This window comes from Salvia splendens, chromosome 19 (assembly GCF_004379255.2).
Source record: "Salvia splendens isolate huo1 chromosome 19, SspV2, whole genome shotgun sequence".
NCBI classification, from domain to species: domain Eukaryota; kingdom Viridiplantae; phylum Streptophyta; class Magnoliopsida; order Lamiales; family Lamiaceae; genus Salvia; species Salvia splendens.
This window is the reverse complement of record NC_056050.1, coordinates 6652487-6670647: the sequence shown is the minus strand read 5'-3', so window position 1 is coordinate 6670647 and position 18161 is coordinate 6652487. Positions and strand designations below refer to the sequence as shown.

Below are 18161 nucleotides of genomic sequence, written 5' to 3'. Positions count from 1 at the left end.
CCAACGACTGAAGCACTGTATGTTCTCTTGAGTTCCTGGACCCTGTGCTCCAGTGGACTTAAGAAGCATGGTGTCTTGACCGAGCGCTTGCATTGATCAATTTCTGTGCATACGTACGAAAGAGCCTCTCTGTTACTTTCATACGCTTTCAGTTGCAAACCCACTAATTGGCAACAACGTGAATGCTAACAATTTTGAGCTCAGGAGAGGACTCATTCAGATGGATGAGAACAATGCTTTTAGAGGCCGACCCACGGAGGATCATAACAAGCATATCACCAAGTTCATCTAGGTCTGCAGCACGACAAAAATAAATGGAGTCACAGATGAACAGGTCAGATTGAGGGTGTTTCCTTTTTCTCTAGAGGATGAAGCCCGAGATTGGTTGGACAGTATGGAGCCCAACTCCATCCGCACATGGGATGCCATGGTAGAGAAATTCTTAGCAAAATACTATCCCCCAAGTGAAGCTTTGAAGAGACAGTCAGCGATTCTAGCATTTGAAATGACTCCTGAAGAGAGTATCCGAGGAGCTTGGGAAAGGTTCAAGAGTCTATTGAAGCGGTGTCCTAATCATGGTCTAAGCTCAACACATCAAATCCTCTTATTCTATAAGGGGTGTTTTCCTGAAGCAAAGAGCGAGCTAAACTGGAGCGCTGGGGGAGCACTGCTAAAGATCGGTGAAGTGGCAGCAATGGAAGTGATTGAGAGAGCAACCTCGAATGATGAAGGTTGGAACAACGAGAGGAGCAAGGTACATAAAGTAGTTTCTGCATCTGAAAGCAATCAAATAGATAGTATATCCAAGCAGATGGAGCTCATTCACAAGAAGTTAGATCTCATGTGGTTAAGCCCGATGGTGCAGTAGTATCAAGAGGGTGTAGAGGATGTCAACTACATACACCAAGGGGGCAATAAATACTATAACAACTCCTACTAGGGCTGGCAATTTTTGATACGACACAGACCCGCACGAAATTAACACGACACGAACATGCACGTTCAGGATTTGAATCCTTATAGGGTCGACCCAATAAGAACACGAAGATAACGGGTTGGGTCGGGTCGGGTCGTGTTTGGGTTAAGAAAAAAATTATTAAACTTTAATTTTTAGTTATTTTTGTTGATTATAAATATTATACTTTAATTTTAATTAATTAAAAAAATATTATACTTTAAATTTAATTAATTAAAAATACTATACTTTAATTTTATTAATTAAAAAATATTAAATAATTTTTTATGAATTTTAAGAAAATATTATGCTTAGATTTTATTAAAAATTAAAATTTTTAATTATTTAATTTTATTATATAGATTTAATATTACTATACTTTAATTTTATTATTTTGATTAAAAAATAATTATTTTAATTTGGTTATTTTTTATTTTATTGTGTAATATCATGTTTAAATCGTATAATAACATCATGTTTTAGTCGTTATCGGGTCGTGTTAAGCTAACTTACTATCGTTAACAAAGAGTTGACTTTTGTTTGGGTACACGATAACACGCATGAACCCGTTGGGTCGGGACACGATAAGAACCCGATGATTTTAGGTTGGGTTGGGTTGGGTTGGGTCGATAATGGGTTGACACGATAACGACCCAAGCCGCACGATTTGACAGCCCTAACTCCTACCCCAACCAAGGGGGTGGAAGTTACAACCTATGTGGGAACAAGGCGCATCCTGACGTATCATTTGGGAACCCCAACAATACCCTACAGTCACCACCAGGTTTCACAGTCTCCCAAGGGATGATCGAGCCGCAGAAAAAGAGTTCAGAGGAAATACTGAATGCTTTCATGACGCAGTCACAAAAGAACATGGAGCATACAAACAAGAGGCTTGAAAAGGTAGAAATGGACGTGCACAACATTGAAGCACATTTGAAGAACTTGGATTCACAGATGAGTCAGATTGCTCAACCGTTGAGCGGCCAGCATAAGCCAGGGCAATTCCCAGGGCAGCCAACTGTAAATCGTAAGGATTGCAAGGCGATTCACTTGAGTAGTGAGAAGAGTTATGAGGGTCCTTCTAAGCCAGAGACCCCACCAAAACCTGTAGCTGAGCCAAAGACTTCACCAGTGGAAGAAGCTGAAGGGGTTGGCAGTGGAAGCATGCGTTCAAACAGATATCTTAATAATTCTGATCTATTTAGCAGATTATTTAGACAAATTCTATTCGCGTAATTCTCACATGTATCATGCTCATAACTTGAATTTAAACATGCTTTAGCGCAATTAACACCTAAAACATGTTTGCTACGGAGTAAGCCAATTTACCTTGTTGATTCACTGAAGAATCGAAGATAGCTAGCGCCTTCTCCACGTGAAGATCTTGAGTACTAAACCATGGATCTTTTGACTGGTTCCCGAACTGTAATCTGATATTAGTGTGGGCTGATCTCACCAGAGTACTAGGACTTAAATAAAGAAGACAGAATCTGCTCACGGAGGAGAGCAAAAATCGCCCCTGTGCTTGAAGGAGAGGGGGACGAAAATTTTATAAAATAAATCTTGTATTTTCTGTCTCCTTTATTCTTCTATTTATATTAAGTTACATATTGGGCCCAGTCAGGGATCTATGGAAGAATTTGGATATGGCATCCCCCAATTAGCTTTTTACTAATTAAATTGAACCCACAATTTAATATAAGCTTATATTGGAATATTACGAGCAGCCACTACAGAAGTAATATTGCACTGCCCATCCAATTCCGAAATTACAAGTATTCTGGGTTTCCATTTGTTTGTTATCAATTTCCCGCGCTTAAGATAGAAACGTCCATTAATTAATCAATGTCTGCTATGGACTTAATTAATTAACATATTATTATCTCCAAGAGTGGACTTAGCAAGAAACGCTTATTTATTATTCATAGAGTAATCAAACTCCAACTAGCTAGGTTCCGAATAATAAAACCTTGTTTCGAGCTCCTCTTGTGGATGTTATCAAACGAGACTCACCTCGCGCACGATTCAACATATTAGCAATCCTAGCACCGCTAGATATTAATCCTAGCACCACTACCCAATATACCAGGATTCTTGGGTTGCGAAAAACCCGCACCTTTTTGTAAGTCAAAGTAGTGCATAATCAATACCGTATGCTCAATGCTAACGTACATTGATTAAGAAATTAATTATCAAGACCTCGTCTTTCAGTAGAAAGCATAAAGACTCGTCTTGCTGTTAGATCCAATTCAGTGCTATATCACACCAATGTCATCTTATTTCAATAAGGCTTAGAAATATGCGGACTGACATTGCAACCTTTCACGATAAGTAGTCTAGGCCTATCTAGGTTGTGAAATTCTTATTTTTCTTTGTTCAGAACTGACCGTGTTACCTTAAAGTGGATGAAGCCCACAACCGATCTACTAAAACAAAGACTTAGACTTGGTTACGTTGCTTATACATTTAAATATGCAATAAACATCCATTAAATGTAAAACATAACAATATTATGACAAAAATAATCTGTTTCATTGCTTTGGGAAATAATATATAGAGTTTTACAGTATTCAATCACCCGAAAGGTGATTTCTAGTATACAAACTCTAACAGAAGCAGAAGTCGAGACAGAAAAGGAGGAACTTGAAACATCACCTCCTACAGTTCACCCTCCTGAGGTGAACACACTAGTCAAGCCAACAGAGGCAAGAGTACCATTTCCCCAAGTGCTGCAAAAGAAGAAGAAGGATGATCAGTTCTCCAATTTCTAGGAGATCTTCAAGAAGGTACAGATTAACATTCCGCTGATTTAGGCACTGCAGCAAATGCTTGGATATGTTAAATTTCTTAAGGAGGCTGTCTCCAAAAAGAAGAAGTGGGAGCAATATGAAACCATCAACTTGACGAAAAATTGTAGTGCAATTTTGCAAAGAAAGCTTCCTGCTAAGATGAAGGATCCGGGGAGCTTCACTATTGAATGCACTATTGGAGACTGTTTTGTGGGGAATGCCATATGTGACCTTGGACCTAGCATTAACCTCATGCCATTGTCTTTGTATAAAAAGATGAAGATTGGTCCGTTGAAGCCCACCACCATCACGCTGCAGATGGCTGATAGATCAGTGTCATATCCAATAGGCATTGTGGAGGATATATCGGTAAGGGTAAATGAATTCTTCTTCCCAGCCGACTTTGTGATATTGGACATGGAGGAGGACGGAAAAGTACCTCTCATTCTAGGAAGATCCTTCCTAGCCACAGTGAAGGCCTTGATCGATGTCGATACTGGAGAGCTCACATTTCGCTTCAATGGCCAAAGTGTAACATTTTCCATCTATGAGTCTTTGAAGAGGCACGACGGGGAACCCGGAGGAAGCTTGCAGCATTGCAATGTGGTGACCACGGTGGATGAGTGTGTTAGAAGGGTGACCTTTACCAATGATGCACTTTTTATTAGCACTATAAATACCTGCAAGTATACAGAGTAGATTTAATATAGCTAAAGGTCTATACCAGGATATCGAACACGGGGAATATAATTGCAACTGCCTATCATGTACTAAGCGTCATATACTATCTAGAGAAACAAGAGTTTTGGGTTTAAATAATTAAAACAAATAAAATAAAGCAAGTAAATTAGGCAAATAGGGGAATTCCAAAAATAGTGGTTTCACAATTAAGGTTATACAAATTTCAACTACAACACCCTAGCACAGTTCATACTTCGATAGAATGAGTCACATAAGTTTTGCCCATGCGGCACAAGCGTAACTCTTAAAAGCTCCTAAGACCCTTATAAAGTCCTCACTCTCAATTAACAATGCCGTTTTAAGGGAAGCTAATTGTAGTGTCTACTAAGTGGATCTAACTCGCCAAGCTTCTTTCACGATTATGTTGCAAGTTATATTAAATCATCACCGAATGTGTCACTCAAACGTGAAATATTATAGAACAACTTAGGGAAGAAATGAAGTAAGATCAAAACGGATATTAAATAGCAAAACAGAATTGCATAAACCAATAATAGTTACTAACACATCCAAAGAAATCTTATAGTTTAGCTACTCATAGACAAATAGCAAAAACTACAAAGTAAAGTACAAAACATAAAGAAAAAGCAAACAAAACCCAAGGATGAATTGTTGAACAATCTTTAGTCTTTTCTTGCCTTGCTCTAATCTCCAATAATGGTGATGGAATGATGGATGAAGGAATTAGGGTTATAGAATGGAGGGGGGAGCCATGAAGGCTCCCCTTTTGGGGCTATGAATTGGTGAATATTTTGAATTAGGTTATGAGGTATATATAGTCTTGAAAAGGATTTAAATTTGATAAAAAGTTTCCTCCAAGCAATAGTAAATAAGGAATTTTCGTGCCCCATAGGTTAAGGAAACGATTTGGCTTCACAAGGTAATGTCTTCTTTCATTCTTTGAATTTCCGCCTAAAATTCTGCACTTGACAGGTTTGCGCGACTTTGGTAGAATAGCAATAACTTTCTCTACAGAAATCCGATTGAGATTATAAAGGTACCAACATGGAGCTCTTTCGAAGAAGAAGAGAATGACATGTAGAACGCCATGATCGGACTTCAGGATCGCCAGAAAATTGAGTTTGAACACAGGCTGTCGTACGCGATCTGGCCCAGCGGGCCGCTGGACAACTCCAGAACTCTCTGGACTCGTTGCAGCGACCGCTGGCATGGGTCCAGTGGGCTGTTGGGTTGCGCTTCAGTTCCAGCTTCCAGATTTGACGTTTTTATGCCATTTTTCAGCTCTATTTTGCACATTTCTCACGAAACACGTAAAAATACAAAAATAGATAAAATATGCAAATAATGGACATATAATGCCACTTTGACATTCAAAACAGACCAAAAATGGCCTTAAAATAGAGCAAAATCCGAGCGTATCAACCAATTCGTCAGAAGATCAACTAGAGGGGTGTATTTTTAACTCAATTTATTCCTTTCATCTTTTTGATATGTTTGATGCTACCCCTGAGTTAATTAAGTTTGTAGGTGCTCTAGATTCAGTGAAGGAGATCCTCAAATCACGCGGTCATCGGTTCCTACCTCTTAGGAATGAAAAATAAGACGGCAAGGATGAAGAGAAGGACAAGAAAGTGGAGCCGAAACCTCTACCACCATTTCTGCATTATGCTTTCCTGGGAGAAGAAGGTGACACTCTGCTGGATGTGGTGAGGAAGGAGGTGATAAAGTGGTTAGATGCCAGCATCAGATATGTCATTTCGGATAGTGAGTGGGTGAGTCCCACTCAAGTGGTGGACAAAAAATCGCCCGGGTTCGGCGCCCGATCGGGCCTTTCTAGCACCTTTAAAGGTCGGCGCACAGCCAAAAAACAGCAGGATTTCATTGCCAGCTTGGTGCGGCCGCCTCATCACCCGCTAGATCGGTAGAGGTCATCCCTAATTCGACACTCTTTCAAACTTATCATTTCCTTGGCTTGGAATAAGTTTGGGAGGATGTCTAGTGGAATTGGGTCTCTTTCCCCTCCTTTCTCCCTATTTTTAGTTATATTTTTATTTTTATTTTTGTTTTTGTTTTTTATATGTACCTTTTGTGTGTTTTTGTTGTTTGTGTGCTCCCTTGAGTGAAATTGAATGAGAATTGTATGGCAAGATGAACTAAGTTTGTTTGTTGGATGAGTTGCCTATGATGAAATGTGATTAAAAATGTTTGCAAAAACTTATTGATTTAGCTAAGTGACTTGTGTTTCCTATTTGTGATTTTTTAAAAGTGAATTGCTCGTTGCCTTATCTTTTGCCAAGTACTACCTTGTGAGGATTTAGACCACATCTTTTCTAAAAAAATATATGTGTGATTTTTCATCCACTATGTCATATGTTTGTAGAACTTGCTCGCGGTCTGCTTGAATCTGCAAAGTGGTTATAGTGATAGGAGAGGACGTTAGGTCATCCTTTCTAGCCTTATCTTAATCTTGAACCAAATTGCGAATCATAATCCTTTGCTAGCCAATTTTGAGCTTAAGCATTTTTCTTTGATAGCCAAAACTATGGGTTGGATCTCTGTTGGGTCACAGGAAAAGAAATTTTTGGAAAAAGATATTGTTGTAGCAAGAAGGTTGTGATAAAAAAAGAAGAAGAAAAAAAAATGACATGCAAAGCATGCAAAACTTTGAAAAAATCAAAAAAAAGAAGAGAGAAAAAAAGAAAGAAAAGGAAAATTATGTGTTCGATTGGGTAAGGAGGTTGAGTTTGAGATTGAATATGAGTTGTTAAAGAAAATAATAAGAGGATTGAGAAGTTGAGAAGAGTTTAGGCAAAGCCTAACTCTACTGAGATTTGTAATACACATGGGCGGAGTAGTTGTAGTTTAATTTTGGGATTATAAGTCACTTTGGCAAAATGTCCTCACCTAACCAAAAAGACTTGCATTACAACCTTTAGAAAAGACCTTTCGGATCTTAGATCTATAGTCACAACATAGCAGATGAGAGTCTAGATTTCGAGCAAGCCTATGATAAACTATACATTTTTGATTGACTTGAGAGTTCCATATTTTACCTAAACACTTCGAGTGTGAGAGAATGTTGAAAAAAAAATCACGCTATATATATCATGTGAGGGGAATTGACAAGGTGAAATACGTGCTAGTAGCTTGAAGCAATATTTGATATGGTTCTACTTGTTTGCGAAGCTATTGATACATGATGTCTTGTTTTCTTGTACTGAGGAAATAATGAAAATCTAACATACTTGAAAGGGTTTATATTCTTTGTTTTCTTCTTGTTTGGGGATAAACAAGTTCTTAAGTTTGGGGGAGTTGATAAACTCGTAGTTTTGCAAGTGTTTTGGATATTTGAAAGTGCATATTCTAGTGTTTTGTAGCAACTACTTGAGTTTTCATCCATTATCCCCTATGTTAGTGTTTTGATGAGTTTGTCGAGCTTTTGTAGTCACAACAGGTGGAAACGGACGAAAACGATTCGAAAACAGCAATGTCGGGCATTTGACCGAAGAAGCCCAGGAGTTTTCATCATCAAACCGGGCATTTCCACCATCAAACCGGGCATACCCACTGCAGGTCAGGCGTTTTTACACTGCAGGTCGGGCATATTGCTTATTACTTACAATTGATGCATTTTTTGCCCCGGATATAAATAAAACCTAGGGTTCGACTTCAAAATGGATTCCACAAGCCCCAGAAGCAGTTTTGACGTTTTGAGAGCAGATTGAAGCGACGAAGAGTCTGAATCGTCAACAAGATTGAAGACAAAGACGATTTGCCCATTCAATCCACCCTTGGGGGAGTATTTTCATTAGTTTTCCTATGTCCAATTCTTTTTCTATGGATTCGTCTTGTGAATTTGAGTTGAATATGAGTAGCTAAATCTTTTGTAGAGTTTTTGTGAAGAATACAATGAACGCTTTTGATTAATTCAAGGACTTTTGATTACTTATGCTCTTGTGATTTCTTTGTTTCATTCATGTGCTTTTTCAATTCAATTGCTTAGCTAACAATTGGGTTTTTTTGACCTAGTTTTGAGTAATCGAGAGATACCTAATTAGGATTGATAAAAGAATGAACAACACCTAGATAATTTGCATTCGAGAGAAGGAATTCCAGAGTGAGGGCTTGAGCCTTTTGTTTTAAGGAGTTAATTGTGAAGTATTAGAAGGAGACTTCAATATTAATGGTTAATCAATGGGTAGAGTGCACTTGAGAGGGGGCTTAGCCTAGACTAGCGGCTTTCCTAGTAATCCTAGAGACTTCAATTGGGTAATCGAAGTTGTTGAATTGTTCGCATTGTGTTCGTTGTAGTTGGATCCAAGGCTCTACCTTGTTCTCTTATTTGAAACTTATCTTTTGTTGCGTGCTTTTAGCTTGTTTATGTTCAATTGTTTCCTAAAATCAAACCAAAATTTCCGGGTTGTCTAGATAGTAGTTAAAGTCGGTTCATGGTACTTGAGTTTGCACAATTTGTCTCTGTGGGATACGATACTCTTACTTGTTCTATGCTACAATAGCCCCGTACACTTGCGGGTATTTCTCGTTTTAAAAATAATTCGAGTCAGCCATTCTATGCCTGACCCAAACCTAAGCAATTTCGAATCCAACCCAAACATGTGCAATATTTTATGATGTGTACGACAATATATTGGGTTAATTCTTTTTGTGTTCTAGGACACCAATGCCATTCCCTCTTAATAATGCGTATTTTTAGCTTTCTAGTTTGTGAGCGACGCATGATCCTCATGCGTCGTTAGTTAATGAAACGCATGAGAGTCATGCATTTTATTAAACGACGCATAAAAGTTATGCGTTTTTATATTTTTTAAATTTTTTATTGAACGATGCATGACCGTCATGCGTCTTTGCCTAAAATGCGTAAGGGTCATGCGTCTCTCTTTCAAACATAATGCCCAGTTCTAGAAGCAGAATACCATTATGCGCATGACCCTTATGTTTGAAAGAGGGACGCATGACCCTCACAAATTGGGAAGCTAAAAAATGCAGTATTAAGATGGAATGTCATTGGTGTCCTAGAACACAAAAAGCATTAACCCCAATATTTTTATAGCTTGTTATCGAGTAAATTAATTACATTAAAATTATGTGGGTTGTGAGTATGTGTGATAAGTGCCTCATCTTGCCCGACACAAGTACGGACCCATTAGCTTTGATGCCTCCGCGCTTAGAGCTTTTAGTATTAAAAAATAAAAAAATTAATTTACATGTGGCAATTTATAGACCATTAGATCTTTAAAATCTTATGGTGTTAAATTAGTCGTAGTTACGTCTATTTGCATGTACTACCATCACGCGGTCAAATGCATTTCAACCGATTTTCATCTCCCTCAGAATATCTATGGTGATTATTAGTTGGTTGCAGTTTCAACTATTAGTACCTCTTTAATTGAGCTTCTAGGAAAAATATGATAACATAAATGGTAAATCTCTGTTTACATTAGGCAACAACATTGTTTTGGTTCTCTCCTTTCTAAAGTAAATACATATGAATCAAATTATGTGGACTATAAATTGAACATATACAATTTTAAGGAAAATAAAGTTTATGATAAAATTCCCTACAAATCTAATTAACTCAAAATACCTACCAGCTATTCTTGAGATAGGAATTGGGCATCATTACTCTCTGTCTCAGATCCATGGCTCCATTCCTCTTGCAGATGATGATGATGATTCAGTAGTGAACTCATCATCATAAACCAGAGCAAAGGATTCAATCGGATCGAAAGGGACGATGTGATTAACATCAACTCCGGCACCATCATCCAAACCTTGAAGGAAGGGATGAAGCAGCAGCATTTCACAAGTAATTCTGAAGTTAGAATTCCTAACAAAGCAGCCTCCTTTGTTACTCCAATATTTTCAATTTCAATCACTTCATTCCCTGCTCCTATCTTTCTCAGAATCTCAAGCTCTCTTCCTTCCCCTTCAATGGCGATTTCCCGGTCAGCATTTCGTGCACAATACAGCCGGCCCAAACATCGGACGGAGCCTCCTGAATGCGATCCGTGACAGCCTCGGGAGACAAGTACAACGGAGTTCCTTCCCAACAACAAACCCATAATTTCCTCTTCTTGCTAATGCTAAGTCTCCTCGCTAGTGGGATGGAGGGAATAGTAATGCTAAGAGTACATATTCTTGTGGGGGACGGAGGGAGTGTAATTAATGTAATTGTACGAGTTTGTTGTTGTTTTTCTAAAATTTAAAGTATCTAAAATGGTTCCCGCACCTCTATTGGGTCTTATACAGTTGCCGGTGGTTATTTTATTAATTCATGCATTTATGTGACTTCGAGTTGTAGAAAATCAGTACTTGTTTTCATGGAATTACGTGAACTATGAGTTGGAGAAAATCAGGTATTAGTATCTATGTTGACTTCTATTTCTATGCAATTTATTTTCTTTTAATAGTTACAGTATATACATATCAAGATGAATTTGCAAATAACACATTAATTACATAACATTAAAGATACTTATATATCAAGGTGAATTTGCATTTATTACTCTGCTTCTAAACTAAAAAAAAAGATATAACGCCTTAGCTATATTTCGGTCCACTTCCAAATTTTTTTGCTTATGATAAATTAGTTAATTGGCCCATTTCCTTAATCTTTCCTTTTTAATATACAAGTATATAATGTAGAGAAAGAGTATTAGTCGTGAGCATATTTTATTTTTTAGTTCACATTAACTTTATTTATTTTTATTTTATATATTTAATATGATTCAAATACACTAAAATTTGTTGTTAACTATAATAATTCTAGAAACATTAATAATAAAAAAATGAATTGTTTATTTTTCTATAACTTGTAATAAGTAAATAAACACAGACTTTTATGTGACATGCTAGCCAATATCATGTATGCACAAAGTGATGAGCATGGTGTTCAAGATAGCCATATTAATCTCTTTGATGCACCATATCATGACTAAATTAGGCCATTGCCATCATCACCCACTGCATATTGATCGAGCTACTCTATTGCCATCATCAGCCACAATGGGAATACGAATCTAGATAGCGCTCTCTCACAAGGAGCTCTGCCGGAGACATTAGGGGATCTCAAGAGCATCGTAGCCATGGATTTTTCGAACAAGTGCAAGACGCTTACTTTCCTCAACCTTTCAAACAAGTGCTTGCGAGGTATGGTGGTGCCAAGGGATAACATGTTTGTAGAAGGGTTGATGGTGAGCGTGGTGGACCACTATCTGCTTCGGGCGTTGAGGGATCAGTCTCCTCCGGGGATGCAGATGTGGCACGTCTGCACAAGCGACTCGACTGCCACATTCTCATCTCCCTCCAAATATCTATAGTGCTTGTTAATTGGTTGCAATTTCAACTAATAGTGCCTCATTAAATGTAACAAGACTAACATATTGAGCTTCTTCTAGGAAAAAAATGATAACATAAATGGTTGAATCTCTGTCGACAAAATTGTTTTGGTTCACTCCTTTCAATAAAGTAAATACATATGAATCAAATTATGTGGACTATAAATTGAACATATACAGTTAAGGAATATAATCTCTATGATCAAATTCCCTACAAATCTAACTCAAAAACCTTCCAGTGGTACATTTTGTTGAGATATGAATTGGGCATCACCACTCTCTGTCTCAGATCCATGGCTACATTCCTCTGTTGATGAGTCACTAGTATACTCATCTTCATCATCATCATAAACAAGAGCAAAGGATTCAATCGGATCGAAAGGGACAGCGGATTGATCAACATCAACTCTGGAATCATCAATGTCATCATCATCCAAACCTTGAAGGAAGGGATGAAGCAATAGCATTTCACAAGTAAATCTGAAGTTAGAATTCCTAACAAAGCAGCCCTTGAGAAATTCCCTAGCCTCCTTTGACACTCCATTGCCAATTTCAATCACCTCCCGCCCATCTCCTATCTTTCTTAGAATCTCAAGCTCCTCTTCCTTCCCATTCAGTGGCGATTTCCCGGTCAGCATCTCGTGCACAATACAACCAACGGCCCAAACATCAGACGGAGCCTCCTGCACGTGATCCGTGACCGCCTCGGGAGACAAGTACATCGGAGTCCCTTCCCAACAACAAACCCCCAATTTCCTTTTCTTGCTAATGCTAACCCTCCTCGCCAGCCCCAAATCCCCAATTTTGGCCCTAATTCCTAAACCCTTGCCCCTGATTGGAACGAGCAGAATGTTATCAGGCTTCAAATCACAATGCACAAATCCAAGGTCGTGAATGTGTTTCAATCCTCTCAGAATAGACCTCGTGTGAAGCTTCGATTCCAATTCACCCAATCCGTTCCCACCGGATTCCTTAATCCTACCGGCTAAGGTTCCACCGGAGCCGTACTCGAGCATCAAATTGAAGGCCATAGTGCCGCTGCTGCCGATTGTAATCTCATCGCCGTAGCACTGAATTATGTAAGGATTCCTCCGGAGATTGGAGTAAACTTCCCTCTCCTTCTGAAGCGAAGCAGAGGAGGAAATCTCCGCTGATTTGACAGCCAACACCGGCGGCAGAGAGCTCCATTTGGAAGAGGGGTTTCGCAGAGTAGCGAGATAAACACGCCCAAAACTCCCTCTTCCGATCATCAAAGCCCTAACCCATGCAATTCCATCTCCGTATGAATTCAAATTCAATGCCTCTTCCTCTCCTAACATTGCCAACAAATTAACTTGAAGAAGTGATGATATTCAAGGAAAAGGACAAGTAATTGTGATGAAGATGGCGATGGTTTACATATATACTTTATATAAGTTTAGGGTTTGCAATTAAAGAGGAGAAGGGCTTTACTTAACCAAATTGCAAGAATAAACTAAATAGCGGCGTTGCTTTGCTTTGCGCTGTGATAAAGGAAACACATTAACCGGAATAACTGTCATCTCTATTTGTACGTCACTTATTCTTTTTTAGTCACATTTATTTCCTCCAAATTATACTTTCAAACTTAATATAACCCACTGCTAGAGAGAGCAAATAAGGTAATCCTCCATAATGGAATTCGAAATTTTAAATTCCAAAGATTCAATATTTCTCAATTGACACGTCCATGCACAAAATGTCAGCTATTCAAAGCTACCATTTCATTAATATAATTATTTTTCTTTTCTTTTCTAATTTTATTGACATATTACAGTTTGTAGCAGCATAAAAGACATCTATTTATGTATAGATGGGACAATTGAAAAAGTTAGATACTTGGCGATTCAATATTTGAATATAAAAGTACATGAGATAGACCAAATTTGTCAAAACTTAGTGATTTAAATGACTACTGTCGCTTTAAAATTTTAGGTAGAATCAATTAGTAATTAATGTAAATGTATTTAATATAAAATTAATTGTTTGGGTAAGTAAAAATTAACTAAAATTTGACATTGACTCTTATTTAGACTTAATATTGTTGACATGGGACTACAAAAACTAACACTATCAATCTAAGATCCGTAATTTTTTTACTGTGTCATTATCCTAAAAATATCATTTAGATTTAATATAGCAAATATATGAATTGCATAAAAAAAAGAGTAAGGAGTCTAGAAACCTAAAATTTCCTCGACACCAATACATAGTACTAGTCTTGAATATATATATATATAGGGATGTATTCATTTCCTTTTTCTATATTTCCTCCTTTTTCCTTCTTAATATCAGCCATTAGATTAGAGAAATGGACGGTCAAGATAAACATTGGGTAATTAATCCCGTGTTGCATTATTTGTCCTATTTTGTGCATTATGAGGGTACAATAGTAATCTAATAATGGCTGGAAACCGCTACGAATAATGCACCACATGGTCACGAGTAATGCATATAATTGCCTATATAATGCACAATATGTGAACTGCAATGCATACGAACAAGATGTGTTGTGTTATGATGTTTGACACACGTTTCTTATTTCCCCTAAGGGTTTAATAAGCTTAGGGGCTAGGGTATAGTACGTAGACATGTATGTAATCTTCACATGGTAACGAGTAATGGATATATTTGACTATATAATGCACAATTTGTGAACTGCAATGCATACGAACAAGATGTGCTGTGTTATGATGTTTGACACACGTTTCTTGTTTCCCCTAAGGGTTTAATAAGCTTAGGGGCTAGGGTATAGTACGTACGCATTAATAACAAATTATAAAACGATACGAATAATTCACCAAATTGTCACGAGTAATGGATGTTATTAACTATATAATGCACAATATGTGAACTGCAATGCATACGAATAAGATGTACCATGTTATGATGTTTGACACACGTTTCTTGTTTCCCCTAAGGGTTTAATAAGCTTAGGGGCTAGGGTATAGTACGTAGACATTACTAAATGCACGTATGTAATCTTCAATCCGTTGATTAACCCATATACGCAATACCTCTAATACCGCATAATATACTGAGATAATGACAATTAACAGCTACATAATGCACTACCTAAACCAAATAATGCACATACGTATATTCCAATAACAACAATTTGTTAGTAATGTCTACGTACTATACCCTAGCCCCTAAGCTTATTAAACCCTTAGGGGAAACAAGAAACGTGTATCAAACATCATAACATTATACATCTTATTCGTATGCATTGCAGTTCACATATTGTGCATTATATAGATAATAACATCCATTACTCGTGACAATTTGGTGAATTATTTGTATCGTTTTATAATTTGTTATTAATGCGTACGTACTATACCCTAGCCCCTAAGCTTATTAAACCCTTAGGGGAAACAAGAAACGTGTGTCAAACATCATAACACAGCACATCTTGTTCGTATGCATTGCAGTTCACAAATTGTGCATTATATAGTCAATTATATCCATTACTCGTTACCATGTGAAGATTACATACGTGTCTACGTACTATACCCTAGCCCCTAAGCTTATTAAACCCTTAGGGGAAACAAGAAACGTGTGTCCAAACATCATAACATGGTACATCTTATTCGTATGCATTGCAGTTCACATATTGTGCATTATATAGTCAATTATATGCATTACTCATGACCATGTGGTGCATTATTCGCAGATACCAAAATGTGGCAGTTACTTTTCCGTCAAATGTCAATAATAACCCTGTAATGCATACAACCACCTTCTATAATGCAACACAGAACCAGTTTAATAGAATCAATCTGATCCGTTGATGCCTTAGATCTAATGTGTAATATTAAGAAGGAAAAAGGATCTAAGATGTGAAAAGGAGAATAACGCTCCCCTATATATATATATATATATATATATATATATAGGGTTTTGATCTATGCAAAACTGGATTTAAATACAGAAACGCAGAACAATATCATAATTAGGGCACTTTTAGGTCATAATTAGGTAATTTGTAGGTCATGCTAACAAAGCATGACCTAAAACGATCTTAGTATGACATTAAATCCAAATATTATAATATGACCTAAAATTGCTTAATTATGACCTTCCGTGTTTTTGGTTAATTATTGACCATTAGATCATCTAATCCTAGGGCTGAGATTTGGTCTGCATTTCTGGATTTAAACACATACTTATTTTGATCATCTCCCTATATATATATATATATATATATATATATAGAGGATAGTGATCAAGATATAACTAATCTTAAGTGTATAACTAGAGAACAAATCTCAGCCACACATCTTAATAGAACAAATATTATTTATTTTAATAATATAAAATAGGCCAAGGGTATTTTTGGAAATTACATTATGAAATTTCACTATGTGTTGCCGTTTTTTTCACGTTCATCACTTATTTTCCTCTGTAATAGGAGAGTAATCCAATATCTGGTGACATAAATATAGCATAATTGATCACGCTGCCCCCCTCCTCACACCGTGATTCCGGCCATGGACGGCGGCGGAGAGAAGCCTTGCTGGTTCTGTTGCTGAAAATTCTGCTAGTGATGTCGGATCTGGGAAGCAGGGTCGTGAAGGATTTCGGATGGCGGCGATCGGAACGGAAATTGCTGCTGCTGATTGGTGTTGTTCATGCCACCAGTAAAGCCGCCTGGAAATCCGGAAGACATTCTTCTAGCCTTTAAATTGGTTGGATTCACGGTGGGTTCAAGCAGGGAGAGGGTTAAATGTTGGGTTTATTTATTGTCATTACAAAAACGGAGAGTGATCTATGTCTATTTCTATTTGAGAGTTGTTGCAGATTGGATTTGTAGAATTTGAGAGGAATGTGATTCTATGAATATGAATCATATTTTGCAGAATTTGAGAGGAATGTGGCCTATTTTTATTGTCGTTACAAAGACGGAGAGTGATGGCGGTGAATCGATCATGAAATTAACACATATCCGTTTTGATTGAAATGTGGGATAATGATTTGTGTTGGTTGATTGGTGAGTGAATCGATGGATTGGAGATTATTGATATTGAAAGCATAAATTGGTTAGTCGGCGCCCTACTCAATTTTATAAAATTGGCCTATTTTATATTATTTTATACCATTATGATTTTACTTCACTTGTTAACAAAACACATTACTATATAGCATAATTTTACTTCACTCTTGTTTACAAAACACATCACTCTTAGCATGATTTTACTTCACTCTTGTTTACAAAACACATCACTCTTATTACGATATTACTTCACTCTTGTTTACAAAACACATCACTCTTATTACGATTTTACTTCACTTTTGTTTACAAAACACATCACTCTTATTACGATTTTACTTCACTCTTGTTTACAAAACACATCACTCTTAGCATGATTTTACTTCACTCTTGTTTACAAAACACATCACTCTTAGCATGGTTTTACTTCACTCTTGTTTACAAAACACATCACTCTTATTACGATTTTACTTCACTCTTGTTTACAAAACACATCACTCTTAGCATGATTTTACTTCACTCTTGTTTACAAAACACATCACTCTTAGCATGGTTTTACTTCACTCTTGTTTACAAAACACATCACTCTTATTACGATTTTACTTCACTCTTGTTTACAAAACACATCACTCTTGTTTACAAAACACATCACTCTTATTAAGATTTTACTTCACTCTTGTTTACAAAACACATCACTCTTATTACGATTTTACTTCACTCTTATTTACAAAACACATCATTCTTATTACGATTTTACTTCACTCTTGTTTACAAAACACTTACTTCACTCTTGTTTACAAAATATATCACTCTTAGCATGATTTTACTTCACTCTTGTTTACAAAACACATCACTCTTATTGTAATTTTACTTCACTCTTGTTTACAAAACACATCACTCTTAGCATGATTTTACTTCACTCTTGTTTACAAAACAAATCACTCTTAGCATGATTTTACTTCACTCTTGTTTACAAAACACATCACTCTTAGCATGAATTTACTTCACTCTTGTTTACAAAACACATCACTCTTATATTAGGATAAGAGAAGGGTCAAGATTTGTTTACAATGGGCCTGCCGCTTGTGTTATAGCCTATGGTGGCTTCTTGTTGGATGCATCACTCCTTCAATTCACAAATCAATATCATACAAATTGAAAATAATTACATTGAAAATAATTACATGCACAACAAATTCGCATTCTCGTTAACCAAATTGAGTTATAGACAGTATACATCTCTTTCATTTCATACTACAAGAAAAATAGAGCTAGCTCATACGAAAAACTTAATAAAATGAATCAAACATAGTGCGTTATTCACTAAGCAAATAAAATCGTTTGAT

At 36.9% G+C, this 18161-nt stretch overlaps 2 protein-coding genes across 2 annotated transcripts; one reads left to right on the top strand and one right to left on the bottom strand.

The window, feature by feature from the left end:
- Positions 1 to 394: 394 nt before the first annotated feature.
- On the top strand, positions 395 to 6889 carry LOC121778936. The gene is made up of 4 exons (XM_042176318.1): positions 395 to 846; positions 1630 to 2107; positions 3772 to 4383; positions 6830 to 6889. Exons 1-4 carry the CDS (start codon positions 395 to 397, stop codon positions 6887 to 6889), a joined length of 1602 nt encoding a protein of 533 aa, XP_042032252.1.
- A 4975-nt stretch (positions 6890 to 11864) lies between these two features.
- LOC121778763 (mitogen-activated protein kinase kinase kinase 20-like) lies at positions 11865 to 13251 on the bottom strand. The gene has a single exon (XM_042176170.1). It carries the CDS (start codon positions 13124 to 13126, stop codon positions 12032 to 12034), a length of 1095 nt encoding a protein of 364 aa, XP_042032104.1. The 5' UTR covers positions 13127 to 13251; the 3' UTR covers positions 11865 to 12031.
- Between the last annotated feature and the right edge of the window lie 4910 nt (positions 13252 to 18161).

Coding starts and splice junctions, on each gene's coding strand:
- LOC121778936 (XM_042176318.1), top strand. CDS start 395: ATGGAGCCCAACTCCATCCGCACATGGGATGCCATGGTAGAGAAATTC. Junction 2,108..3,771: donor CAGTGGAAGAAGCTGAAGGG/GTTGGCAGTGGA, acceptor CCGCTGATTTAG/GCACTGCAGCAAATGCTTGG. Junction 4,384..6,829: donor TGGATGAGTGTGTTAGAAGG/GTGACCTTTACC, acceptor ATATGTTTGTAG/AACTTGCTCGCGGTCTGCTT.
- LOC121778763 (XM_042176170.1), bottom strand. CDS start 13,126: ATGTTAGGAGAGGAAGAGGCATTGAATTTGAATTCATACGGAGATGGA.